Source organism: Genypterus blacodes, unplaced genomic scaffold (genome assembly GCF_046128005.1).
Source record: "Genypterus blacodes isolate CSIRO-AG114 ecotype Tasmania unplaced genomic scaffold, CSIRO-AGI_Gbla_v1 ptg000112l_1, whole genome shotgun sequence".
Taxonomy (NCBI): Eukaryota; Metazoa; Chordata; class Actinopteri; order Ophidiiformes; family Ophidiidae; genus Genypterus; species Genypterus blacodes.
The window spans coordinates 2,937,289-2,965,238 of NW_027466916.1; the positions used below are offsets into that span (position 1 = coordinate 2,937,289).

Consider the following 27,950-nt stretch of genomic DNA (forward strand, 5'->3'; position numbering starts at 1 on the left):
ATTGACCTTTAAAACACCAGATATCCCAAGATGTGTCATGCTGACAGTTCTAGATATATTCAATTTAATTCTGTTGGAATGAGAAGTATCTTATATCTTATATAACCCAAAAAATAATTGCTACCATAAGTTCAAGACCTGGGACAAGAACAAGTTTTATTTCCAAATATTCTTGAAATATTTATTTTCAAGAGGATTTTAAGGGGACCAGCAAAGAGACCATTGAGCATGATGTTCACAGAACTCCTGTGCTACACTGTGTGTAATATCCACTTTGCTGCGTTTGAACTGATCCAGGTTTGTTTTGATCCTATTATTGTGTTTGTATTCTGAATCTTTAGAACCATTTTCAATTAGTCCTTTGTCTTTGTGATGTATTTGTTACTAGAAGTTCCCTGGTGAATGAGTTGGCAGTTGTGATGATCGATCTATCTCTGATTATTCTCTGAGCAGTTACTTTCAGAGTTTCTGTGTAGGTGTTGTTTCCATGGTCACTGGACAGGACTATATGTAGCCTGATGCACAGCTCGTTATACTGAAAAGAGGGGCAAAATTATCCAACATCTTTCTGCATCAATAACCTGTTAAATCATTGAGAGAATGAGTAATAACTGGGGCACCACTCTGCCTTGGCGGAGGTCTTCTCTGTCAACAATGGGAAGAAGCCTGCCTGCTCCTCCTGGTGATTGTGAACTCGGTCGGCTTTAGGACCCCGTGGAGGCGCACGGCACAGAGGCGCTGCAGACAGACAGCGTTTGGGAGGTGAAGTGGGAGAAAGAAAGCAGGAGAAACGGAGTCAATGAGAGCACTTTGTGCACATTGTTCAAGGACTTATCAACTTAAAATACCGCCGAAACCGCGCACTGTAATGAGACGGGCACATTGTTTAATTCCTGTCCAGGTAAATGTCCACGTTTCCTTCGCATGGTTCACTACAAGAGGTCGCCAGCTAGACAGGGTAGGTCCTCATTGTACTACATGGAATGCGGTTATTCTCACCCAGGCTGCCCTGCTAGGCCCCATACCCTCTCTGTCGCTGGATGCAAACTGAAAACAGCTACTTTCCTCACTTCAAAATACTCAGAATACTAATATAGGTCAGCTGCCAGTCAGGTCAGGCGCATATAAGCTCTTACTCGTCAACTAACGCGTTGTTGTTTACCTGTAAACAATGGGGAGTGTCTGCAGGGAGCACATCAACCGGGACAACATGTGTCAGCTGCTGCCAGGCTTCCCTTAAACACCTCTCCCATTAAGTTGTTTTTACTTCTACTGAATGGCGTATAATGCAAATCCAAACAAATGAGCTTAAATCTGCAGAAAGAGTTTTGCACATAGACTCATTTGTATGAGGACACCAGCTCCATTTAAGTCAACATCTTCTCCAGCTTGTTGTGTTTCTGCAGCCCACAGAATGATGCAAAGTACCGCACCTGCGTGGTGAAGCGCTGTCCTCATATTTGGTTCTCAAACTGGGCTCCAGGGACCCTCAGTGGTCCACATGGGGGGAACCAGGAAGTTTCTAAGGAAGAAGCTGGAGTGTTGTTATCGGCTGTTTGGTATTTCTCTTTCTTGCAATCAGGAACATGAGAGAATTCATGTAGGTAACTGTTTTGGTGTTTGGTTTCATAGTGTTTACTGTTATTACTCCACATATGTTGGTGACAGTTTTACAATTCTGCACTAAATACTTTACCACACAGATGTTTCCTGATGTTCTGTGTTATTTAGTGAGATACTCGTGTACTGCACTTCTCAGCTTTGTCTCATTCTGTCAGATGTTACACACGCACGTTAATCCCCAGAGGCTATTTTGTCCCTGTGCATGATGTTCCCATAATGCCTTTAGTGTCAACATGTCTGGTGACTGTGTGTTCTCTGGAGACTTGGCATGTCACACGCAGAAGACTCAACAAGCTGGCGTAATGATGTCGCCAATGACTGTTTGACCCCGGCTGCTCTATTTAGAAACCCTCCCCTCCGCTTCCACTTCCCTCATTGCTCTGTTGATGCAAATGTGCCACCAGTTCCATGCAGATTTGGAGGAACGATGTTTGAATGTGTCCAGTACACGGTCTGATTCGCTGTGCCCGTACTGTCCTGTGGTACGGGAAGTAAGATCTATTATTTTTGTTATTATAAATCAATATAGTATCGCCGGTTACGTCATCCCACGGACTCTAGTTGTCTACACTTACCACAGCTGGCAGTGTGTTGTTCAACTACACCGACCCCCAGTAAGGAGCTTGTCACTGTGCAGTAGAGTACAGGGCCATTAGGATATTTGAACATAGACACTGTGATGCTTGAGCGACACAGGTGAACGTGAAAAGGGAGAATGGTTGCTCATAATCTTCTATATCCCTACTGTGTAACAAGCACTCTACCCAGCAGCAACACCAAATTGAGCAAATGTAAGCTGTGTGTGCTGACGGAAGTAGTGTGGTGATGTGGGCCTGATTTTTCTGCTTCCTGTCATACACACGGGGCCGTCCCCTTTGGCCCGGTGACAGGCTCAGTGTGTGGCATCGTTGCTGCATGAAGCTGATTTGCATTAAATGATGTGCAGGAGCCAAATTGATGGGTGATTGAAAGCCTTACTGACAGTAGGGCAGACAAGCAGGCGGTGTGGCCCAGAGGCCTTAGGACCATGTGACCTGCTGTCAGGGTACTGGGTTCATTCAGTGGATGCAGCGCTGGCAGCGTCCCAGCTTCTCCACACAGGCCGCAGTAGCAACAGGTCGTTCCCATTAAAACAGCAGCGCTCTGTTGTGCCGCCAGAGCCGGCCTTGTGCATGTGTCGCTTTTTTGGCTGTGTTGTGTGTGTGTGTGATGTATGCCAATGTGTACTATATAATGTGTGCGTGTCCGTGTCACAGAGTCCACACTGAGATGGGGAGGCGAGCCAACGGTTTGTGTGATCCGAGCTTGAATTGGACTCAGTGTGCTTTTCAAATCCTTCTCCAGCGTCTGTGCAACCCAAACGCCACAATAAACACAAACACTGAGTGAAAATCAACATTCTTCTCATAATCTCACTTCTACTCATAGATACAGTGCGGGTGAGCAGAGTAGCAGTAGTAGACGGCACCTTGATAGCATATTCACTGATGGATGTATGAGAGCCTGGGGCGGTACTGGAAATGACTGACTGGTGGTCTGTCAAAAACAGCGCCCACTTCCTGTTGTCCTCACCGATAAGCTGGATGGGCCGCTGAGACAGAGCTCGCTTCTGATGGCCTTTTTTCTACAATCGATGGTCAGAAGTCACGCGGTGCAGTATGGGAAGTTTATGTTCACAAAATCATTATTTAGCTCCAGGAAGTATTTACACATTTAAAACAAAAAACTTTATACAGTTTTTTCCACATTCCAAATAGTTCTCCCATGACCTGTACATTTAATCTGACGTGTGTGTGAATAAGGTGCCAGCATTTCCCTGGTGCCTTTGAGCAGCATTCAGGCCGTATCAGGAGAACTGTGAGACAGCCACTCCTCTTCCTCAGCATCATCACTTTTTCTACTGTGCTGGTTGCATTAAAACCTAATCAGGAGTAGTAATGCTTTGCCTGAATAGCCGACTCTGGATGGGAGGCTTAATTCCACAGAGAATGATTCCAAACTGCCTTACACACATATTTGAAGTAAGCAGCGTCGCCGGTTCCCCGTGTGAGAGGGGCAAACCTGCTTAGACTCCACTTCCTGGACCTTACAGCACTGGGATCTTCAAAGTTCCATTGGCTCTCTTCTGTGTTGACCTAAAGGTTGATCTTTAACCTAAATATGAAGCTAATTTTCCTTTTTCTTTAACTAACAGGTAACCACAGCTCGGCACCCCAGGCTCCCGTCTCCAGGCTCCTGTCCGCGGCCGAGTGAAGAACCCTCCAGAGACAAAGCTGCATCTCCTCTACTCGTCCCACCAACATGGCCAGCGTGGGGATCCTCAAAGAGGGATGGGTGTTAAACAGAGGTGAATGGACAGATACTAAGTTGTATTTGAAAGTGTCTGATTGTGTCAGCAAGGGGTTTTGATTAGTGGAAGTATCGCTGACACTGACATGTACGTTATGTTCTTCATCATTCTCGTGATCTAGTCTCATGATGGGTCGTTTCATATTTAATCAGAATATAGCCAGCAGTGCTTGAAGTACTAGAAAGTTGAAGCATTCTTGGCAGACAAATGGTAAAGTGTATAAAACATACAGAAGCCCTCCACTGAACTTAAAGATCTCTTGGTGAACAGATGTCCTGTGAACTGCAGCAGTACAGGGCTTAGTGTGATGCAAGCACAAGATACACTGCATGATATCTGGGAGACAGTTGCTCACTGGGTGAAGCTGTTCAAGTAGGCAACATGCCAAACGTAATGTTAATAGGCTCCCAGCTCCAAAGTCACCCGCGGGCCCCGTTCAGCTGCTCTGACGCTGCTGCGTGGCTCTGTTGTTTGGACGTAGAGGCATTCCTCACATACCTGCTGGCTTTGAGCCGCTTTATGTGTGCGTACTAACTCTGTCCTCAAGCTGTCTTCGGCTGCTCCTTGCCCCCGCCTCACCCCCCACAAACAAATCGGATAAGGAGCTTCTCCAAAACCACTGAATGCTGAAGGGCCCAGTGCCAGGGAAGCAGCCTCTTACATGGAAGTGGGGGAACAAAGACTCTGGAAAAGGGGATAAGTCGATGAGACCAGGTCAGTGTGCTGCAGTGGCGCCGTAGCCCGCGCTCCATGCCCAAATGCTTGGACTAACCGCATAACGGGATCTCTGTTTACGCAATGCGAGCCTGATTGGGCAGTGCAGACTCGGTGACAGACCCGGGTCCTTCTCACCACGACGCGCACCAAACAAGACATGCACAAAAAATAATCAGTGAAAACCAATTTGATGTTTTCCCTTTGTTGCCGTATCAGAGGCTGTAGAGGCGACTGTGTCACTGCGGCTGCATTCAGAGGATGAGTTGTGAGAACAGGAACATCCTCTTATCAGAAGGGAAGAGGCAAATTTACATTAATCCAGCAGTTACACATTTGGCCAGAAGTGTAATTTGACTCTGTGCCTATAAATGCGAAATACGCAGTGGTGTCCATTCCCTTCTGTTTGTTTTATCTGTGCCACCAAGATGGCACAGGTCCAGCTTCCGTATTCTTTTGCAGGGTCGGTATGAGTGGAAAATGTTGAGAAAGGCAGGTTTAAAATATGGCGAGCGCCGTGAAATAGTGACTGATAGAAGAAGAGTTTGGTTGGAGCTGTGCGGTAAGTGGGCTCACATACACAAAGTTCTAGCAATGACACCCTAGTTGTCTCGCTCTCACTCACTCTCACACACACACATACACACACACACACAGACACTAAACAAACAAGCCTTCAGGAATAGTGAGTTGGCACGCTGTCGCAGCCCAGCAGCTGTGCCCTGTGAAATGTCACCCAGAGCCTCTGTGTTTTGATTGGAGGGCGTCCGCCTGCCTCCTTGACAGGAAGGCTTTTAGTGTCACGTCACTGTCACGCCGTCTTTGCCCCAGAGCCACAGCACAGAAGGTGAGCCTGCAGTGGCCCTGTCTCCCTGTCCATCACCTCGGCCAGGCAGCCCCCTCTCAACCACTATCATCCCGTGTTGCACCTTGAGTGGAGTGAGTTTTTACTGCGGTGGCGCCACCCGAGCGACTTACATCACCATGCGGGTGTTATAATAAACGGCTTATGCTTCCTCTGGGCCTCTTCTTACTCCCATGTGTGCACTCAAAACAGCAATTTGATGTTTCACTGAAGGTAGCTTTCATTGCCATCAACATTTTGTGCGCGTGTGTGAGTGTGTGTGTGTGTGTGTGTTCCATAGGACACCATTCCAAATTCTTAGTGTACAAACATGTAAGTACAGTTGAAGTGTGGGATGGATTACATGGCGGGCCTTTCATGGGCAGAGAGCACAGAAGCTGGGCCGTGTGTGTTAGTCATGCTCACCATGACCGTGAAGCTCCTTAAAGAAAGGGCAGCAGCTGATCTAGAGCTCGTCCTGCTTCTTGCCCACAGACTGCTCTGTGTGTTCCAGTCCAATGAGGTTATCTTACTCTGAGTATCGCACCTTCATACTTTCTCCTGAAGCCATTTGCTCTATTCAGTTCTATTCTGGATTGTGCACAGAGGTGAGGATGCGCTGGAGTGACTGTTACCATGATGATCAGGTTTGGAATGATGGACAAACCCACGGAAAAGGAGCAGACGTAGAGATCGACCCTCTGTCTGTCTAGACAGGCATATGTAAATATATGCAAATGACAGTATTGAGTTTGTGATTACATTTGGATTCAAGGGTGCACATAATTGTTTCAGCCATGAACTAAAATGACAACCAGTGAAGTAAATGACTTTACGTGAAGGAACCTGAATGTCAACTCTTATCTTTCCGCTGGTCAATTATCAGCTTCCTCCTGCTTCAGTCTGAGGAACGTGAGCTGCAAGTTAGATTTCCAACATCAACACACGCTGCATTTTACAAAGAAAAACCCCTGCTCACAGCTTATTTCTCTTTCCTTTCCCTTACTGCCATGTTCTGCAGTGAGCACACAAACTGTGCTTCCAAACTTACAATGCCTCCTTTCAACCCGACCGCCCCCTGTTGCTTAGAGAGAAGTTGTAGTGCGGATGTTCCAGGGCAAACTTTCACACTGAATTAGATATGTTTTATCTGAAATAACCAGAGGGGAGAGAGACAGAGGAGGGAGGGAGAGACAGAGGAGAGAGGGAGAGAGACAGAGGAGGGAAGGAGAGAGACAGAGGAGGGAGAGGGAGAGAGACAGAGGAGGGAGAGAGACAGAGGAGAGAGGGAGAGAGACAGTTGATGGAAGGAGAGAGACAGAGGAGGGAGGGAGAGAGACAGAGGAGAGAGGGAGAGAGACAGAGGAGGGAAGGAGAGAGACAGAGGAGGGAGAGGGAGAGAGACAGAGGAGGGAGGGAGAGACAGAGGAGAGAGGGAGAGAGACAGAGGAGGGAAGGAGAGAGACAGAGGAGGGAGAGGGAGAGAGACAGAGGAGGGAGAGAGACAGAGGAGAGAGGGAGAGAGACAGTTGATGGAAGGAGAGAGACAGAGGAGAGAGGGAGAGAGACAGAGGAGAGAGGGAGAGAGACAGGAGGGAGGGAGAGAGACAGAGGAGAGAGGGATGGAGACAGTTGATGGAGGGAGGGAGACAGAGGAGAGAGGGAGAGAGACAGAGGAGGGTGAGGGAGAGAGACAGGAGGGAGGGAGAGAGACAGAGGAGAGAGGGAGAGAGACAGAGGAGAGAGGCATGGAGACAGAGGAGAGGGGGAGAGAGACAGGAGGGAGGGAGAGAGACAGAGGAGAGAGGGATGGAGACAGTTGATGGAGGGAGGGAGACAGAGGAGAGAGGGAGAGAGACAGAGGAGGGTGAGGGAGAGAGACAGGAGGGAGGGAGAGAGACAGAGGAGAGAGGGAGAGAGACAGAGGAGAGAGGCATGGAGACAGAGGAGAGGGGGAGAGAGACAGGAGGGAGGGAGAGAGACAGAGGAGAGAGGGATGGAGACAGTTGATGGAGGGATGGAGACAGAGGAGAGAGGGAGGGAGACAGAGAAGGGAGGGAGAGAGACAGAGGAGAGAGGGAGAGAGACAGAGGAGAGAGGGAGAGAGACAGAGGAGAGAGGGATGGAGACAGTTGATGGAGGGAGAGAGACAGAGGAGAGAGGGAGAGAGACAGGAGGGAGGGAGAGAGACAGAGGAGAGAGGGATGGAGACAGTTGATGGAGGGAGGGAGACAGTTGATGGAGGGAGGGAGACAGGAGAGAGGGAGAGAGACAGAGGAGGGTGAGGGAGAGAGACAGGAGGGAGGGAGAGAGACAGAGGAGAGAGGGAGAGAGAGAGGAGAGAGGCATGGAGACAGAGGAGAGGGGGAGAGAGACAGAGGAGAGAGGGATGGAGACAGTTGATGGAGGGATGGAGACAGAGGAGAGAGGGAGGGAGACAGAGAAGGGAGGGAGAGAGACAGAGGAGAGAGGGAGAGAGATGGGAGGGAGAGAGACAGAGGAGAGAGGGAGAGAGACAGAGGAGGGAGGCAGACAAAGACAAGAGAGAGAATCCATCAGGGAAATGCAATTAACTATCTGTGTATCTGTTTAGGCTTTTACCGTCTGATACGCAATTGTCCATTTTAGGTGATCTGAGCTGTGCATCTTCCATTTTAGGACCCATGTGTGCCTGCTTGCTGCCTGTTTACATGCCAACAGAACTTTACCTGTGGTGCTGCAATATACACAAACCACATTGCAAGTGCGGACTTGAAACAACAGCGTTACTTTGTTGTGTCTCCCATACCCAGTTGTTATGCTTCACATATTGCACCCACACACTTTCACAGTGCCCACGGCCTCTAGTGGCCACGGTGACGGAGCAGCAGGTCATTTCATGTTGCAAGTGTGTTTTTCCCGACGTTTCCATCAAAGCCAGAGGATCGTCAGACATCAAAGAGGCAGATTGTGGGTTCCCTAGATTCCAGGGAAGCGCCGTGGCCAAGAACCCAGTGAAGCTCAACAGAACAGCGCTCACTTGTCCTCCCCTCTTCCCTGGCCCTTGTTTGTTTGACTCATTTGCTCCCTGACAAGTATAAAGAGTCGGCCCCCTCGTTAGGCTAACGAAGGCCACAACAACTGTTGGATTTGGGTAGCATGCTCAGCTGGCTTTGGGGACACGAGGGAGGAGCGGAGCGAGAACAGAAAACACACCAGTATTGATAGGAAGAGGGTGGTAGAAAGCAAGAGGGAGAGTTGGAGGGAGACAGAAGTTGAGCAATGTCTTTGTGATGTTGCTGGAACATTGCTCAGTGACCCAGTCAGCCTCAGGAAAGAGGATGCAGTGTGCAGCGTGCCGCTGAGACCCTCTCGTGGTTTGGCCTGGAGCTCATCAGCTGATTGGCTCCCTCGCCGGTCATGCGGTTGAAGGACACCCATGAGTTGCTCCCCAGAACAAGACCTTGTCGGTGGTCTGGGGAAGTGTATGGGAGAGAGAGAGGGAGAGTGGGAGATCAGAGAAGAAGAGCACGCGTGGGTTCTGTGAAACATGGACACAGTAATCGCCGTAGTGTCTTTCTCTTGTGCAGCTGGTGAACAGGCCTCCAACGTCCACTTTCTACTGTTGTGTTAATACTGAGTTATGGACTTGAGGATGTTTTGGCTGTGTGATCTCAGGAGGGGGATGTTTCCTGCATGGTTATGTTCTCAGAGGCTCCAGATTAAAGCCACGGCGATGCTGCAGTGCTGACTGTCTCTGTACGTCAGGACTTTGACTCTCTGCCAGCTCCACTGTGAGGCTCGCCCAGGCTCCTGCACATCCCCTCATTATGGCTGTCATGAGCCACACATTTGTACTGGAACACACACACACACACACACACACACACACACACACACACACACACACACACACACACACACACACAAAGCCTGCCCACTACAGCAATAGCTAACTGATCCAATTTAGTAAAACACATGCACATAAAACCACTAACTGATCCTAAAAGTGTCCTGCCTGTATTGATGCTTGTGGATAAATTTTTGCTTTAGTGTCTACAATTAGTCCAAATTAAATCTGTATATTATCCAACGGATTTAGGGCTGATTTCCCTCAAAGCAAGATCACATTGTAACTTAAAACATTACATAAATCAGTGCATTAAACCTAATGTAGCTGGGTATTTTAGTTTCAGAATTTCGAGTGAACATGCAGAGTGATAATGACATCAACAATAATAAAAGATTTTAAAAGTAGAATTTTGTAAGAAAGTTGTAGGATGAATATAAAAGAGTTAAAAAAGGGTTTTTATTTTAATTTATTTAGATATTCAGTGATCATGGACAATCTATCTGATAAATATAACACACATCACATCTCAACATGAGGTCAGAGCATCTATGGCCTAAAAATGATGTAAAATAATCTTAAAATCAGTAAATTAAAGATAAAACTGTTTAAAAAAGGCATGTGCTAAGTATGAGGTCATGGTGTTTTAGTGGGATCCATGTTCATAGAGAGCGACTTCTTATTTTTGACTGAAACATAGAATTGTATTCATATTAATCGTACATATGCATTTCATAAACTTTTTACAAATTACTCCACAACAATAACCTCCAGTATCAGCCGCCAGCCAACCGCAGCAACAGAAGGGGAACATGGAAGTTGCCAGACAGAGTGGGGTGTGAGGCCCCATGGGCAGGGTCCAGCAGCAGAGGGTGTCTCCCCGGGAAGCGAGCGCTCTGGCTGGGCGTCTGGCCGTCAGCGTGGACCCCCTGCTCCGGGTAATGGGAAGCAGTCTTCCTGCTAAATGTGGTGGAGAGAAGTAAATTGCTGGGGTGCAGCTGTCAGCAGGCAGGCAGGGAGGCGGGCAGGCTGGCTTGCGTGGTGGGAGGGTGGGGGGGCTCGGATAGGAGGGGGTGGGGGGGGGACCAGGAGGCTGAAGGAGGTTCCACCTCCGCCGCTCGCCTCCTCTCGCGGCGAGCCCTGCTGTGTGCTTACTTTGCTGTGCAGAGTCCGCCTGCTCGCCACAACTGTACTGCGTCGCATCCACGCTCTGTCTCTGTGGCGCTCGCTCTCTCTCCCTTCTGTCTCTGTCATTTCGTCGCCGCTCTCTTCTCATTCTACTCCCACATTCTTCCTCTTGTCTCTGTTGGCTCCTCTCTTTTCTCGCTGCCTCTGCCGACCCCCACCTCACCCCCTCTTGCCCCCCCCCCCCCCCCTCCCAAGGATAATGACCCTGCTGACAACTCAGACCCATGGCGGAAGCTGCTTTTCGACCAGCGAAAATCTCCCGGTCTCCGACATCAATCACATCACTGGCACTTCTCTCCAGTTGAGGGAGGGAGGGAGGGAGACAGAGAGAGAGGGAGATGAAGGAAGGAGTGAAGAATGCGGGCCGTTCCAGCCGGGATGCTCAGCTATCTGCAGACTAATTGACTGTATGGTCAGATCCTGGTTTCATCCTCCACATCAGCCCATACTGGAGCTCGGAATGTATTTGAATTATTTATGAGTGAATGACAGATCAGAGAAAATGTTGTTGCTTTAAAAAGGAGTCAATATCTCACAGCTGTTGAGTACCAACATGTGGAGAGCTGTGGCTGCCTCGTTCTCTTTCCCTTGCCCGTTTGAGGGAGTTGGATCTTACACTGGTCATTTAGAGTTAATTGGCACTAATTTGCACTAAATAATGTGTGTTTATTTGTTTGCCACGCAGTAACCTAGTTAACTAATCCATGGACTGCTTGTTTACCCAGTGAGAGGGGGCAAATCTCAGCCCCAGTGTGGCAGGGGGGAACTTCCCACAGTGTCTCTATGGTAATCAGCAGGTGTCACTCGCCACAGAGAAGAAGTGAGGGCTTTCTTATGAGCGTGAGAAAGAGGGGCAGCCTCCATCAGACCCCAACCCCCCTGGTTTTTTTTAGAGGGGAGGGGGAGGGGGGGGTAGCAGCAGCACTTGTAGTGACAGAGTAAAAGAGAGAGAGAGGGATAAGGGGAAGAGACAGAGAGGGCCACATTGGAGGCCAGGGTGGCCCTTCCCCACAACCTGTTGATGCCGCTGCCAAAGCCCTGGCAGTAGAGTCCCCATCCAGCTGCATGGGAGAGAGAGAGAGGAGCCAACCAATGAGAATCACAGAGGAGGGGGGACGGCAGGAAGAAATGAAGAAAAACTGAAGAAGCCCAAACTCCTGGGTGCTGTAGGATGGCATGTGAGCCAGACTGCCCCAGCACCGCCTTATATGGTCACAGGGAGAGACGGGCAAATGGGTAGACGGGCGTCCGGGAAGAACAAGAGAGCCAGAGGCTGGGAGCGCTCCACCTCCGACTGGAGGATGGCAGAGGCGGAGTTTGCGGGGCTTGCGGCTCAGCAGTGACCCCCTGCGTGGGCGAGCCCCCTCTCCCCTGGAGCGGGTGGCCGGCGGCTCATTGAGATGCAGGGCACAGGGTGGCAGGCCGCAGCTGCAGCCTACAGGCAGAACCCGGAAGAAAAGGGCCGAAGGGATGGAGGGGGGGCCGGCTGAGGAAAAACCAACAAAAGCCACAGCCCCCTACCCCTCCTCCCTCGCTTTGGAGTTCTAATTCCCTAATCCTTAACCTCCGCCTACACCCCCACACCCCCTTCTCATCCGATTCTCGCCACACACACACACACACATGCATTCAAACACACACTTGCACACGGGCACGGTTCATGCAGTTACCACTGGCTCTCTTCCTCTCATCCTAAATGCATGAATGGCCAGACAGGGACAAAACCCAACAGCAGTCCCCTCAGGAAGTCCAACCACTGGGTGTGTGGGCACTGAGAGGCACATTCAGTCTGACCCTCTCTTGGCTCTTTATACTCTGTGTGTCCATTGTGGACATACAGTGTGTGTGTGTGTCTGTGCATATGTACGTTAATGAAAATCCAGTTTCAAGTGAGTGATGGGTTCTTTTATGTTTTTTTGTTTTTCTTTTTATCAGAATATTGTTGGGTTTGACTGGTGTGTATGGGATCCACATCAGCCCACGGGAACTCATTGGCTGCAGATTTTGAGGGCTGCATGGTTAATGTTGCATGATGTATCTTATTAAACGGCAGCTGGGACCTCAGCGTTCACTTGTGGTTGTCACGTAGAGACGAAGTGAGCAGGATGCTCCCCAGCAACAACCACTGACCTCTGTCACTCTTCTCCCTCTGCTGATCCACATTTTTCCCTTTTCTTTCCCTTATTGACCCCTCAGTGAGCCTGCCTGCCTGGCTGCCTGACTTGTGCTTCCTGCCAGAACCTCCTAAGTGAAGTGACTTGCAAATAGCTACAGGTTCAAAAAGGAAGCGGTCGTTTTAATTCTTATCGCCTCAGACCCTTTGTCTCCCTCAGGAGTCAGATGGAAACTCTTAGCGAGAGGCTGCAGACTTTAATCTGCTCACTTGTTTTCCATCTTGTGAGCACATCGCAGCATCTGGAATGGAAAGGCACTTTAAAACTTTTTTCCCCCTGTTCTTGAAATATGTGTATGCTCGTGTCCTTATGCAAACTCAGCTGAGTATAAATAAACATGTGTAGGGTAAAACTCGCTGTTTGTGGTTCATCAAACATCACAGAGACACAAAGGCAAACAAGGCGATGCTCGTCCACGTGAAAGCTGTGGACGAACCTGTTCTTTCCCCTCCTGTGTGTGTGTGTGTGTGTGTGTGTGTGTGTGTTTGGGGTATGCAGGGCGTGGCCGTGGCTGTCCACACTTCGGGCCATGCAGCAGTTGGCAAATAAAGATGAATTCTGTTGTGTTTGGCAGCGGTTCTCCGTTCATTATTTTCCACTTTGCCCAGCGCGCATCCCAGACCTCAGCAGCTGCTTGTCATGTAAAGACACTTTATCAGGCCCTGACAGCTCCCCTACCCCCCCTACCCACCCCACCCCATGCACGCACTCAGAACGCATGGCTCATACACACTTCACTTGCGCTCACACCCCCCACTCACTGGCGTACATATGTGGGGAACATATGTAGTGATCTGTCTCACTAGCACAACATCTTCACACACTGAGTGGCCTCTCCTTCTCTCATCCCTCATCTGATGTCGCATCACTCTGTTTTTCCATTCTCTTCAGCTTCCTGCTTTAGTTCGGAGCTCAGCCGCACATCAGATGTTGCACTTTTTGATATTAACAGAAAAAAAGTTGTACAATCTTTGTGGTGTGTGGTGTGTTCCTGGAACGCTGATATGTTACAGTGATACAGTGTGTGTGTGTGTCAGTCACAAACAGACCTGAGACTCAGGGTGTTATCTTATCTAGGTTGTGGTCAGACAACCGTCTGTTGGCCAGTTTCCTGTTTTGACAATGCTTTGACATCAAAAGGGTTTCGTTTACTGGAACGCGATGATAATGAACCAATTTAAAAGCCAAAGGGTCTCCTCAGTCGTTAGGAGGCCTATTGTCCTTTGTCAGCACTCAATGTACTCAACGTACACAGGATGTCATTAGGTTCTAAACTGCAACATTGTAGTCAAAGAGGATAAGACATTAGAAGGCCAGTTTGCTAATAAACATGTAATGCTTTTATTTGGTTGTGTGTAGTTTGCTGCTCTGGCTGCCCTATATTCTCCCCAGCTGTGTGTCTGAGTTCTCACACTTATCGCTATGAGATATGCAAAAAGCACAGTTCTTTATTTTCACTTTCTAGTCATGCTGGTGCTTAAGAAAGGCAGCTGTGTGGGAAGGAGAATGGAGCAAAAGTAGAAGGGGAAGTGGTTTAGATAGGAAACTAACAAGGGTCATCTTTGTTGTTTGTGCCTGGAGCGCAGACTGCTGGGGGCGGGGTCACAGACGCACTGTACACAGACAGACATGGCTGTTTCCACTGTTGTCATGTGACCAGGTATGCGATCCGCAAACGAGGACGTCACGGTGTCCGCTGGTCGTTATGCGCCCACCGCCGCAGCTCATCCGTCTCTATACATGAATGTGACCCTTTGTTTGAATAATGGAAGCGGAGTCTGTTGTTTTTATTGTGATGTTGAAGATGTGTCCGTCCCTCGTTAGCCTCTCTGTGTGATCTGCAGTCACCAATCACAGCAGCGTGTTTGGCTCACTCGTGCAGTGTTTAGAGATGGACCATGGGTGTCACATTCCATTTCCAGCTGAACTCTTTGCTCCATGTGGCCTCTCCCCCTGCCGTCATGCACTGGATATCACAATGACATCACTCAAACACAGTGACAGTTCTTTTAGGAGACGTCCATGTGACGGAGGCCACCTCTGCATGGAGGAATCTCACCCATATGTGCTGTACACCGCTGCGTCACCGGAGACATGGAACATGACAACTGGTGCTGCTTCTGCCGGCCGCTGTGCGTCAGCGGGCCTGACGGGAAGTTTGTGTGCCTCGCAGAGTGCGTGTTGTTCTTGGGCACTACACAAATACCTTTCAGTGCGCGTATTCACACAATCACATGCATGGGTGTACGTGTACACCTGCCTCTGCCCATCAGGATCACAATGTTGGAATGTATAAGGTCTGGAAGTGATTTGATGTATTCCAGTCAAACCGCATGTGCAGCAGCGTGTGCACTGGGCCTTCCTCTGATGCTAGGTAGCGGCTCATTATGCTGCCACTGCATTGTGCACATACTGTCCTCAATGTGGCCTGGCATGGACTATAGCGGGGGGATATGGGTCAGCCAAAACCTGACCACAGAGCGAGGCTCCAGCTGGGGCCCTGCTGAGGAAAACAAAGCTGGGAATGGACAGCTCTGGGAACGAACCTAAGATGACATTTTGGAGATATTAAGCCGTGCCGATGCTTTTATGAAACAAATTGCATCTAAACTTAGATGGCATCTTCTCTCTTCTCTTCACACTCTTCATTGGTGGTTTCATGGCACCATCAGGCTGAAGTAAGGAGGTTTGGTTCCCCTGTAAGCTTGTGATAAATCACAGTACACATGTAGATTCTCTGGAGGACAGTGAGCACGTGCTGGTGACTGATGTGGACATTGACGAGTGAGTCTGGAGGGAAATCCAGCAGACGTCCCCGTTTTGCGAGCGTCTGAAGTAGGACAGCGCATCCAATGGGTGTGGCTTTGTCGGGAAGACGAGGAGAATCTGAACGCTGACAAAGTCTCACTAATTTCCAAATGAGCTGTGTTTGCTGTGAAAACACTTACGCTGCAGAACAGGCAATGAAGAATCTACTCCAATGACATAATGAAAAATGTAATAACATATTGGACATCTGCTGAGGATTGAAGTGTAAAGTATACTGAGCCGCGGGGCAGATGTTTTCTCCGTGCGGTGACTGGTGCCGCAACCATACCGGTGTTTTTACGTTCAAGTATCTGCTCAGAGTGTAATGGCTCAGTGCTGTGGTGGACGGTGATGAAGAGGAGGAGGAGGAGGAGGATATCCTGTTAAGAGCTCCTCACTACCAGGCTCCATCCTGCTGGATAAGGTCAGCTTCTCCAGAGTGGCTGTGCCTTCTTAAGTGTCATTTCTCCTCCTCCTCCTCCGCCTCCTCCTCCTTGCTCCTCTCTTTTTTTCCCCTTTGACAGAGATGAGCCATATGGAGGAGCTATTAGGATCCATGTCTCATATCGTCTCCCCTATTTTGTTTTTCCAAAGCTCCAGAAAAGAAATGAGAAACCGAGCAGGACGTTGGATCATACTTATTTATACCAGCGTACGTAAGAAGTGACACGTTTGACAAAGTGGCATGTAGTTCACGTGTCTCGTTATGTATGTAAATATGTATGTAACCAGCCGACACACAAATCTGTTGCCAGTTCCACATCAGGAACGAGCATGTATAGATTCTGTATATGTATACTTGTTTGTAAGACTGTAACAGAAGGCCATATTGACAGATCACCCACCTCTCCCCTATACAGACATACACTCTGTCTCTCCCTGTCTGTCACACACACACACACACTCTTCTCTGTCAGAGGAAATGGGGCAATTAAGGACAGCTTGCTACGACACCGCATGGGGTTAATATGCAGCTCCGTAATTAAAAATAAATTACACTTTTCCTGTATAAATATTCAAGTCCCACTCCAATGTGTGCTGCTGCCTTGTTATGGTATGTAAGCTATTTTTTTCCCCCCGTCTGTGTAACATCTGGCACGACATTTCCTGAAGCATCACCAGAATAAATTGAATTTGGCCTGCCTATGAGAGATTCATTGGTGTGTTGCTAGTGTGTCTAAGTGAATGTGATGGACATGCACGGCTTAAGGTCACCAGTGGAGTCGGCGGCAAGTTGGGAAAAGTTTCAGAGAAAAAACTTGATCTTCACTTGTAGCCCTCAGGAACTTTCTTTGTAAAACTTTTACTCTGATAATTGCCGAAGAGACGAAGGTGTGATGTTAGAGCTCGCTGTGGGAGTGACTGACGGTGTGTGTGTGCGCCCGTGTGTGTGTGTGTGTGTGTGAGTGAGTAGGGGTCCTGACTTCTACTAAAACTACCATTTGTCCTGCAGCTTGACCTACACTAAATGAAAGAGGGTGACAAGATGGCCATTCTAGGGAGCGCCGGTGAACAGCATAGCAATTAGTTAGAAGGAAACAGTTTGCACCTCTGGGAATTCGAACAGAAAGAGAAAGGACGGAGCGGTTTGTCATTAATCATTAAGCCACAGTATAAACAAAACTGTTGTCAGCATTTTTACAATAAATCCACTTGGGGGGAAAAAACATTATGAAGCCTTTCACTTAATGTTGCCTCAGATTGATTCTAATACTGTTTAATTCAGCAAATTCTTTCTCTGCATTTCTTTCATCAGGAGAATACATCAAGAACTGGAGGCCCAGGTATTTTGTCCTGAAGAGTGATGGAATGTTCTTGGGCTATAGAGAAAAGCCAAAATCTGATGACCAAGCTGAACGAGCCGCTCAATAACTTCTCTATAGTGGGTGAGTATCAGAACATCACATCAGTTCAACCAACAAAAGCAAACATACTCAATACTCAAAAGAAATGATTATTATTATTAGTCCCATTAGTAAGGGTGTATCTCTGGTAAATCAACTCGAGTCAGCTCCTCCCAATTAACCATGATGATGTCATCGTTCTCCATTAATGGCAACTAACCTCAATACACAGTAACTGAAATGAAGCCGTACTTGTCTCATGTGTTTTGCTTACCAGCACATATTAACGATTAATGTGTCAAACTAGAAGGCTAAACACAAACACGACAAAGATGGCCGACACAAACAAGCATGACTTAGTGTCATGTCATGTCAGGTGTGTGTGTTTATGGTGATATAATGACAAACAGCGTCTCACCTACTTTGTCACAGAAGAAGATGGCACAGACCAAAATGGAGGTTGGAGGGGTTCCTTCTCTACCTGCCCTCAAAACATGAAAGTGACTTATATCAGGCCAACCCAGGTCATGTAGTCTGCACCGTAGTGTCGGATCCCTTTTATCTGCCAGTATGACTTCAGTTGAAATGAATAGACAGAGGAGTAGAGTGGCTTCATCAGTGTGCAGTTTGGCTCTTCCTTCAGTAGGGGCACTGCTCCAAGGCAAAGCAAGCTATGGCACTGAACACGCATGCAAGATGTCTGGCTCCTGACAGAATACATTCCATTGTCATCCCTCTTCTTTGTGTGTATTCCCCAAATCTCTCTGTGCCCAGCAGCCCAACCCACTTCATCTTCACATCAGAGAAAGTTGCTGGGATAAGCTGTGCAGATGACTGAACACAGCAATTAGACAGCATACTGTTTGTTTAACAAAATGTTTCCTCCCCGACGCTCTTGAGTTATCGTGGCTATTAGCCGCCTGATTTCATGTATTTATCTGGGCTGCGCTCGGAGGCTCTGTCTCCATCAGCAGCGGCTCTGAGTTTGTCACTGCTGCGACCCCACTGTAGAGTACACATGGTGTGTGTGGCGGCTGACGGGGCTGCTGCAGCTGGATTACATATTCACCCTGATGGAGCCATGTTGGATCTCAGTGGTGGTCCACTCCCTTGTCCTCAATCTATCAGACGGAGGCCATTTTGTGTCACATTCTGACATATTTGCTGACATCTTTCATTTGGGAACAGATGTTAATTCCAAGGAGATGCAGATGGAAATCTCGGCTTTCTAAATTCCGTTATTACACTGTTGTGAATAATTGTTTTGCAAACTGCTTACGAGGCAATTATTTCCCGCAAAAGAATGAGAATTGAAGAAAACTGAGTAAAAAAAGAGAAGTTGATGGTGCGTTTCTTTATAGCACTTTATTGTGAATGGCATTGTATTAAATGTTAGAAATGTCAAAACTGTTAATGTCACAATTTATTCTAAGGAATTCTTATGATTATCAAAAATCTAACTTCTTTACAGATCTCATAACTTCAGGCTGTTTTCCTTCACTGAAGTGCACCTGTTCTTTTCCAAAGTGGCCGCCTGTGTTTGTTAGGGTAGCAATAAAGATAAATGGCTGTAACTGTGGCTCTGTCTCTCCCCCCTGTGCTCCCCTCTGTGTTGGCTCTGCGCTCTCTCTCTCTCTCTTTCCCTCTCTCTCTTCCTGGCTGTGGTCAGAGGCCCAGCTGATGAAGAAGGAACAACCCAGGCCCAACACATTTATCATCCGCTGCATGCAGTTGACCACTTTTGCGGCGCGGACCTCAGCGCCAACACCTCCGAGGAGAGGCAAGCACCAAAACCACCAAATTGCCCTTGCTGTCTTTTTGCTAACATGTAGAAGCACACACACACACACACACAAACACACACACACACACATGCATATTTAATCATTGTTATGCACTCGCACATGGTCCAGTGGCTATTGGCAGAACTCACACTTGAAATTGCTTTCCTGTTGATAAGAAGACAATTACATGATTGCACTGCTGGGCTTGTATCATGGTAAATGGGATGATGTAATCTCTCCGCTGCCTGTGCCTCCCTCAGGGCAGAATGGTTTGAAGCCATCCAGGCGTTGATTCTCGACCTGAGGAGAAAAAGACTCTCCAGACCCCGCGGACAAACCCGGACAGACCGCGGTGCGTCTCGCTCACACCTCGGCTCCATGTTTTCCCTCTTCATTGTGTGTATTTGGCCCGGCTCCCTGCCTCCTTTCCTCCTCCGCCGCTCTGCTGGTTTGTGTAGGGTCTGACCCCACCTCACCCCGGCTTTCTCCACCTCTCCCAGGTCCCATGTTACTTTCCCCAACATCAGCCGTGGGTGGCTTAGCACCAGATAGCATATCCACCAAGTTTCACAACCCCCCACATGTGTGCTCCCGGGGCATGACACCCAGGGCCAAGGCCACTGGATTAGATGTCCCCCACGCAACCATTTTCAAAATTCTCTCTCCCAGCGAGGTCACAGGTTAACTGAGACACAACCTCATATAGACTGAACCATTAGAGGAATGGAAATTGCGTGCTGGGTGAAATAGCGCCTTAAATGCGTCTGTGTTGTTGTCACTGGGATTGTGTGTCCTTGCTAGTTAGAGCGTGAGTTTGTTAATGCTTCTGTTTGTAACCAGATGCCACTCTCTCTCCTGTGGCTTCCTAGACTATGGAAGACTTTGAATTCCTCAAAGTCCTGGGAAAAGGCACTTTTGGCAAAGTGATGCTGGTAAAGGAGAAGGCCACAGGATGCTCCTACGCCATGAAGACCCTAAAGAAGGAGGTGATCTTAGCAGAAGTGAACGGTTGCCAACGAGCCAGTAATGGAGAGAAAAACACTGGGCTAGTGCAGCAGAGCAATGACTGATACCTAAATGCTTTGCCATTGTGAGAGTTGCACAAACACTCTTTGTGGCTTTTTCAGGATGAAGTGGAACACACACACTCAGCGGGAACAGTCTCTGAGAATGGCAAGCATCCGTTCTTGACAGTAAGGAGCCCATTCCATATTCCTTAACCAAACCTTCTGTTAACTCTGGAGCCTCTCACATTCCTAACTCGCCGACATCTATTCAGAAAAGTGTGCGTCTTCTTTCCTTTTTTTAAAAACCAGGAATGTTTCCAAGGGCAGTGCTTAGAAAAGCCGTTAATAGCAAACACTAGATGCCTTTTTTTCAATCATTTAACTCTTTGTCTAAATGTCTGAGGTGGCTTGCATTCAAAAGCTCCTCCAAAATGTTTAAAGTCTTAAGTGGTGGGCGGAGGCGACGCATGATGTGATGTGCTCAGCGCCGTGAACAGGATCAGTTGTTGCCACACAGCAGTTGTTTAGAAAGACCCGACGCAATGCAGAAGCACCGCAATCATCATTCCATATTTGTGTTTGGATGTAGTGATTAGTTGTGATGCACTGTGATGCTTTCTTCTCCGTCCATCTGCAGGGCCTGGCACACACACTGATAACAGCCTGTGCTTCTTCTTCAGGTAAACATTTGAACCGTCAGTAAATCTGCACCTGTGGTTTCCAGCGTGTAGAGCGACAAAAATAATTGAATCAAGCTTCTCTTCCCTGGACCACGCGACCTCTCTCTCCTCAGCTGACCTCTGACCTCTGGTTAACTCTCTCCTCTTTTTCTTTCAGCTTCTCTTCCGTCTGTCAAAGGAGCAGGTATTCAGTCTCAGCTCTACGGGGCAGAGATGGTGTTTTGCGCTGGACTACCTGTGTGTACAGAGATCTGAAGGTGGGCAGGAAAACTTGCTTTCCTTTCCTTTCGCCCACACGTTTGGCCCTCTCCTCTGTTCTATCACCCTCTTTCCTGCTCTCTTCATTTCTCTGGTGGCAGATTATAAATAGGGATCGCCTCCATCCAGAGCAGTGGCAGTATCCAGGGCTTATTGATCCGCTTCCCCAGCCTCCAGACGTCACTGCAGCTGGAGGGAGGCACGGTCCATACGCTTACTGCAGCTAGACAGAAATAACCAGCAGCCTCTCTGAGCAGATACCAACTCCCTCCTGTTTTAGCACAGATGTATACAGTGTTCTTACTCTGTGTTTTGCAGAAAGAGCATTCATCGCCGCTGTGGTTAAAGATGGTTTCACAGTTTCAGCTACTTCCCTTTTTTTAACATCTGCATTCTAGAACTCTAAGGATGAGGTCATTCAGGGGGAGCAGCTGACTGAGATGATGTGTTTGGGATTAGGGAGGCTGTGGTGGTTGGAGGGTGGTGGTGTGTGTGTGTTGCATCGGGCATCTGTAGCCCTCCTACTTCCAGCTGATAAAACTATACAAGCCAGGTCAGCAGCACAGCACTGTCTCCTTCCTCCCTCCCTCCCTCCTCCCCTCCTCCCGTCTCTCCCTCTCTCTCCCCTGGGTTTATGAGGCAGGCTCCCAGCCTGCTAGGGTTCTCCTGAAAATGCCAGGGTAGCAGGATTGGAGGATGTGCTGACTCTGGCCAGGCGCTGCTGGCCACGTGTGAGCTACAGCTGCCAGGTGACTTTAACTAAGAGAGAGAGAGTGAGAGAGAGAGAGAGAGAGAGAGAGACGGACAGAGGTTGTGTTTCCATTGCCAGTTTTGCACCAAAACAGACACACATTTTTAAATAAAGCCATCAAAGTAAAATCTGCGATGGCAACATTTGTTTTGAAGTGATGTTTTGTGAATAAAGGTTGAGTTTGTCATCCTACAGTGTTCATATTGACATGCAGCAGGCTTTCTATCATCTAGCAGCTGCCTGGGTTCATCACAATATCCTCAGATTTGCTTTGTCTGTGTTTCCCACAAACCAAATACTTGGACTGCGATGAGAGAAACGACCATCAGTGTTACCTGAACTATTAATAACAGAACTGTGTGAAGTAACTACTGCCCATTGCTGCACCCAGTAGCTCCCAGTGCTTTGTCACACACATCCTCCTGCAATCGCACTGTTGCTTTCTGTCCTGTAGAGCTGTAGATCCACTCTTCAGTCTGTGTTTGTTTATCTGGACTCTTCAGTTCCCCAATCAGTGAGACCTTGTTCTTGTTTTCCCCTCAGCTGGAGAACATCTTCCCGGCCAAAGATAAACACATAAAGATGGCAGATTATGGTCTATCTAATGAGGAGGACGATGGAGACAGTGAGGAATGCAGTGGAGCTCCAGACTACCTTGCACCTGAGGTATCCACACTGATAAACATCTTCATTTTCCATGACAAAGGCGGCCTTCTTTTACAAATCAATGCAGTCTGTGGAAAACCTGTTCCCACTGCATGCACAGGGAGCTTAGAGGTATACAAACAAATACAAAACTAATAAATAACAACACAAAGTGATATCATTTTAATTGAAGTATTTAAAGTCTTAATATAAGAATGTGGAGCACCATGACAAATGCTAAGCCCGTCGCAAATGACTTGAGTCAAAAGCATGCAACAATGCAGCGTGTTGTTGGACACTGGTGGATGAAAAGCATTTGGAAGAAAGGGCAGCTGTTCCAAAATGCCTGTCTAATCTTCCGCTGAGGTCTGTGAGTTAATGAGTGTGCAGTGTGCCCAGGGCAGGGCAGCCTGCTCTCATATCTGCTGTATGAGCAGGGGTGTGGCCACTCCCTATTGCGTGCAGGTATGACAAGTGTTGGAGTGGGCTGTGTAACCTGATAGTGCATTGTGAGTGTGTGTACACGAGTGTTTGCTCTAGCCTCTCGCCTCTTGCCGTAAAAATGTTTTCCGGGGGAAGGGTGTCCGTGTTGACACAGTTGCCGATCGTTGTTTTTAGCCTCCATTTGGAATTTGCTGGGGGGCCATTGGCTGGCAGTCCTCAGGAAACGTGAGCTTTCACTGCAGGAAAAAAAAGCACTCCAGCTACAGCTGCTGAGCGGCACCGGAGCCCCACCACTGCCCAGGACGCCTGGTTTGACCTGGGCAGAGCGGCGAGCAGGCTGTTCCTTCATCCTCTGCTGTGTTTTCCTGCCTACATTCGGCCTTCAGCACCAGGCCATCTCCACAAATGCATCAGTTGATCTTGTGTTTGAATCTGTAAAATACATTGTTCTACACACCAACACACCTGGACAAGCATAAAGCATAAAATCATTCAGTTTGTTGCTTATTTTTATAGAAACTTTATGTGTTTCACCATAAAGATTCCATAGGAAGCCTCTACCTGTGCAGCACACGCAGCTGTGCCTAGCCCAGTTTCCTTCTCCGTAGAGTAACACAGTCTATGATGGCTCCAGCCTGAGCGCAGGAGGAGACATCGGGGGGCATTGCCATGGTAACAGGGTCGCTGGCAAGCGTCTCTATGGAGTGCAGGCCAGGCACTGTTACAGGTTGTTCTGCAGTAAACAATGACCTTGTTGTGTGTGCTGCACAGGAATGCTGTAACGTCTGGGAATATTCCACCCAGAGCAGGCAGGCAGGAGAGAGATGAAGAAACAGAGGGAGAGAGAGAGGGGGGGGGGGGGGGGGGACCACAAAGCCTGGCCAGTGTGTCTCTTGAGGAGGAAGCGGACAAATTCACTTTGTCACTTTTATTTAATAGTTACATGAAAAAGACATTATTGGCTGAGGGAATTGGCTTTTAGGGAACATCTAAAAAGACAAATGTGGATATGTGTAATCTAAGTGATTTCAACTCACAAGCATGTAAGATTAATGGCTGTCAGAGCAGAACTCTGTAAGAAAAGCTGCAGCACCAAGTTGAGCTCCAGAGCAGCAGCAAGTGTGTCTTTTATCCTCTCTGCCTCCTCCCTTATCTCCGCTCCTTTGGGGCAATGTAACAGTATTAGTTTGGGGCTGGGGCCCATGCAGGCAGGCAGGCGAGCAGTCCTGGTTACGTATATGAGGGATGAGCTTGGCTCCTGCGCTCCTGGCAGCTTCACAGCTGTGGCACTCTTCTACATATATGGGGCAGCTGCAGGCCCAGCTGTCGCACGGTGTGAATCACACGACAGCAGCGCTGGAAATAGAGACGGCCCAGTAATCCTAGCCCCACGCCGGCTTCACGTTACTCCCCCTGCCCTCACAGTCCTCCTTGATGCTCACCACTCACCGCAGCACCAGGCGGTGTGCCCACAGACGCAAGCGGGGCTTCGCACGTGTGCACACACACAGCAGTTTTGTTCCTTTTACGGACACATCCGTCCATCTGTTTTCCAGGACCCTCTCTCTCGCCCTGTGTGCCGTTGTGTCCATATCTAATTGTATTAATCCGCCCATGTCTTTTTACCTAAGATTCTATTCTTAGGTCTAAATTGCCAAGCATCATGCTGCTTAAGCTTTTAGAGAACAGTATGTTCTCCTTGTCTTGATTTCACCTTCAACATCCGCCTGGTGAGGTAGAATCCAGTACATGTCCCCAGAGACCTTGGAACAACTCTGCTCAGCAGTGCATTAGTCAGGCAACAGGTTGTACTGCTCAGTAAGCACAAGGCTGAAGGAGTTTGTCTCATTAAGAACTGTCAAGAAAAGTCATCCCATAGAAATAATAAGATTAATATTTGCCTCCCTGTGTCTAAGGTTGTTTTTTGTGCGGGTAACTAAACCACTGCTGTTTGATCTGTGTGCGTGCGTGTGTGTCTGCGAGTGTGTGTAGCCCTCTAGCGATTAAATATGCAGGGCTCCAGGGGAAACTCTATCCTTGCTCCTAATGTGAGATGTGAGTCAGTGTTGGCTGCCTCAAACCTCAGACCAGAGGGGAGAGCAGGTGAACTTGTTGAGGGGTGGAGGGTCTGCGTTGATATGCGTTGATATCGTCAGCCTAAAGAAAACCTCTGATGTCCACACACAACTGACTCTGACAGCTGCAGCAGTAATGTTTGAACCATGTATCAACAAAAATACAGAATGAATGTACTTCTATACTCCTGTGTACCATAACTGCTGTGGAAGATGTTTATATGCTGGTAATCATACCCACAGGTACATTAGATAATCTTCAACCCCTCTCTCCTTCACCCTAGATACTGCAAGACAGCGACTACAGCCGACTTGTAGACTGGTGGTGTCTGGGGCTGGTCATGTATCAGTTGATGTGCGGCCGACTGCCCTTCTTTAACCGGGACCGTGAAATCCTGATTGACCACATCCTCACAAAGGAAGTCCGCTTCCCTCTGGCACTCAGACCTGAAGCTCTCAGCTCTGAAGCTGGCTCACTGCTCTCTGGCCTGCTCCAAACACAGGTGAGACCTTTCTGCTCCTGCTTGTTTCTGTTCTCTCAGTATTTTGGTTCTTAAACAGCTGCATTTCCATTTATGTCAAGTTCCTATGTGAAGACTCCAGTATACATCATCTGAGCTTCTCTTTGTGCTCTTTACTGTCGGATCCCCTCCTGATACCTCCCTCTGGCCATAATCTTCCCAAAAATCACATGGCAGTGTTGCGTCATCAGCAAGGAGCCAGCAGGCAGAGCGTTCCTCTGCTGCTGGAGCAACACACAGCATCTCTTGTGGGCGGACTGCCCCAAATTCTCCCATCAAAATCTTCCTTCCAGCTCTTATTGAGGAGACAAAGTCTCTTCCTCCATGTCCTTTGACTTCTTTACGATCAATAAATTCACTAAAGTCACCCCAAGCTCCTCTCCATCCATCCACATCCTCTGTCACCACCACCTATAACAACATACTGCATATGACCACTCAGCACCCCCTACTGGCATGGAGTGGTATAACAGGTTGTGAGGTACTAATACAGTACATGCAGTGTTCCATCACAGATTATCTTACCTGTCGTTTCGTTCCATCTTTTTAACAATACTGGGGCTTTTCTGTGGAGTCTGATTTGTGTTGTGCTTGTTTTCCAGGTGAGGCGGAGGAGCTGAGGACGCCAAGGGAATTAAGCAGCATGAATTCTTCTTAGGAATTAACTGGCAAGATGTTTACCAGAAGTAAACCGCAAATGTTAATGTCACAATGCATCCCAACCCATAGATCTGTTAAGTTCTCATCCTAACCGATAGATGGCGCCAATGTGCTGATGTGGTTGAGCCTCTTTCTTCTTCTTCTCCAACAGCTGGAGGTGCCTTTTGTGCCCTGAGTTACCACGGAGACAGACATGCACAATGTTGCTGAGGGGACAAGGTAGCACAAACTCTCACACACACACACACACACATATACACACAAGTTCCTTTGCTCGATCTGACATAAGCTCATTTATTGAGAATGAGAAGTTTAACTGTTGATCCACTCAGGATTACTCAATTATTATGATATAAATAATGCAATGTATAATGACAGACAGAAAGATAGATAGATTAAAACATGAGCTTTCAGGCCTGTGAAGCCAGTGAAAGTGAACAAAAGCACTCAGGCAGGCTTTCTTCAGTGTTTCCCTCTTCTTTTTACTGGAATACATTTCGTTGTAGTTTGGGTTTGCTCGTAAATGTAAAGAATAAAGGAACCCATCAGAGAGCAGTGTGCCCTCTCCTGGAGAAGCAGCATCACAGCTGCACAGTGCATACATGAAGGGAGAGACTGAGTGAAAACAGAGTAAGATCATTAACTGCAAGCAGCACTATAGTAGACAGGTTGCGTTATTGATACAAAATATGAATAACATTAAAATATGTTGTTGTTGTTTTCAGAAGATGTCTCCCGCTCCTCTGCCAGTGGAACAGCTGACACCACTCCCTGGTCACATTCCTCCAAACCCAGCATGTTGGTTAACGTTACAACACGGAAATAATAAAGCCTAAACAAAAGAAAGATACCATGTAGCAGACAGACCATGGAGAGATGAGCAGGCTTCATACAAAGTCAAAGTCAGGTTTATTGTCAATTTCTTCATATATACAAGACATACAAAGAGGTTGAAATTACATTCCTAACTATCCCACGGTGAAGACAGGACAAGACATTTACCAACACAAGTAACAAGTAACAAGTAACAGTAAACAATAAAGTGCACAGGCAACAGCAAATGAGGACAGACGTATCCCCCCATAATAAAAGTGACGAAGTACTTTACAACATGGGTACTGGGGGAAAGTATGTTTGCACAAATTAGGGTTAAGGGCCATTATGAAGAATATACGATTAAAACATTTATTATGGAAATTAGGCATACAGTGGACCAACATCCCATGTGTGTCTTTTCATCATTTGTTTATAATTTGATCATGTTTTTTACCTGCTCTCCCACTGGCTTTAGTAAACTAGTAATATAAGCTCTGTACATGTTTAACTGTGTGTGTTTCTTTCTTATTAATAAAAAGTCTTAATGATTGCAGTGTAAGCTCATCTTTTATTGTCAACTCTTTAATGCCAAGTCAATGATTTCATGTAGACTGCAAGACATCCCAGGCATTCTATGTGCACTTGATCATGTTCAGCCTATTTCTGAACTTGCATGTTTATATTCACGTGTTTTCGTTGCTACATTGCATCATAAAAGGATTTACTGTGATTCCATGCCTCTCTGTAATGAGAATGAATCAATGCTAGAAGGAAAATCTTGGTTTGTTAAAATGGGGTTAGGTGTGTGAGGCAAACAGAGGTTTTGGCTGTGTCTTGGCCATGTTCTCTGCCTCTGTAGGACTGCTCAGGGCCATGTCTGGGGCTCCGCAGCTGGTCTGGGATGTGGAAGATGCTCCCCCGGGCCTCGGGCAGAT

At 47.8% G+C, this 27,950-nt stretch overlaps 1 protein-coding gene across 7 annotated transcripts; it reads left to right on the top strand.

Annotated features, from left to right (window-relative positions):
- Positions 1–747: 747 nt before the first annotated feature.
- akt1 (v-akt murine thymoma viral oncogene homolog 1) lies at positions 748–27,551 on the top strand. Of its 7 annotated transcripts, none has more exons than XM_076161758.1 (14): positions 748–958; positions 3,818–3,970; positions 17,287–17,416; positions 19,044–19,154; positions 19,419–19,510; positions 20,028–20,144; positions 20,286–20,351; positions 20,803–20,845; positions 21,003–21,102; positions 22,398–22,520; positions 25,303–25,521; positions 26,142–26,207; positions 26,351–26,418; positions 26,925–27,551. In XM_076161758.1, exons 10-12 carry the CDS (start codon positions 22,437–22,439, stop codon positions 26,157–26,159), a joined length of 321 nt encoding a protein of 106 aa, XP_076017873.1. In that variant the 5' UTR covers positions 748–958; positions 3,818–3,970; positions 17,287–17,416; positions 19,044–19,154; positions 19,419–19,510; positions 20,028–20,144; positions 20,286–20,351; positions 20,803–20,845; positions 21,003–21,102; positions 22,398–22,436; the 3' UTR covers positions 26,160–26,207; positions 26,351–26,418; positions 26,925–27,551. The 7 variants fall into 7 exon arrangements, with proteins under 7 accessions (XP_076017873.1, XP_076017874.1, XP_076017872.1 ...); XM_076161759.1 differs by having other exon boundaries at positions 26,928–27,551; XM_076161757.1 differs by having other exon boundaries at positions 26,142–26,418; positions 26,928–27,551.
- Positions 27,552–27,950: the final 399 nt, after the last annotated feature.

Coding starts and splice junctions, on each gene's coding strand:
- akt1 (XM_076161757.1), top strand. CDS start 22,437: ATGGCAGATTATGGTCTATCTAATGAGGAGGACGATGGAGACAGTGAG. Junction 22,521..25,302: donor CAGACTACCTTGCACCTGAG/GTATCCACACTG, acceptor CCTTCACCCTAG/ATACTGCAAGACAGCGACTA.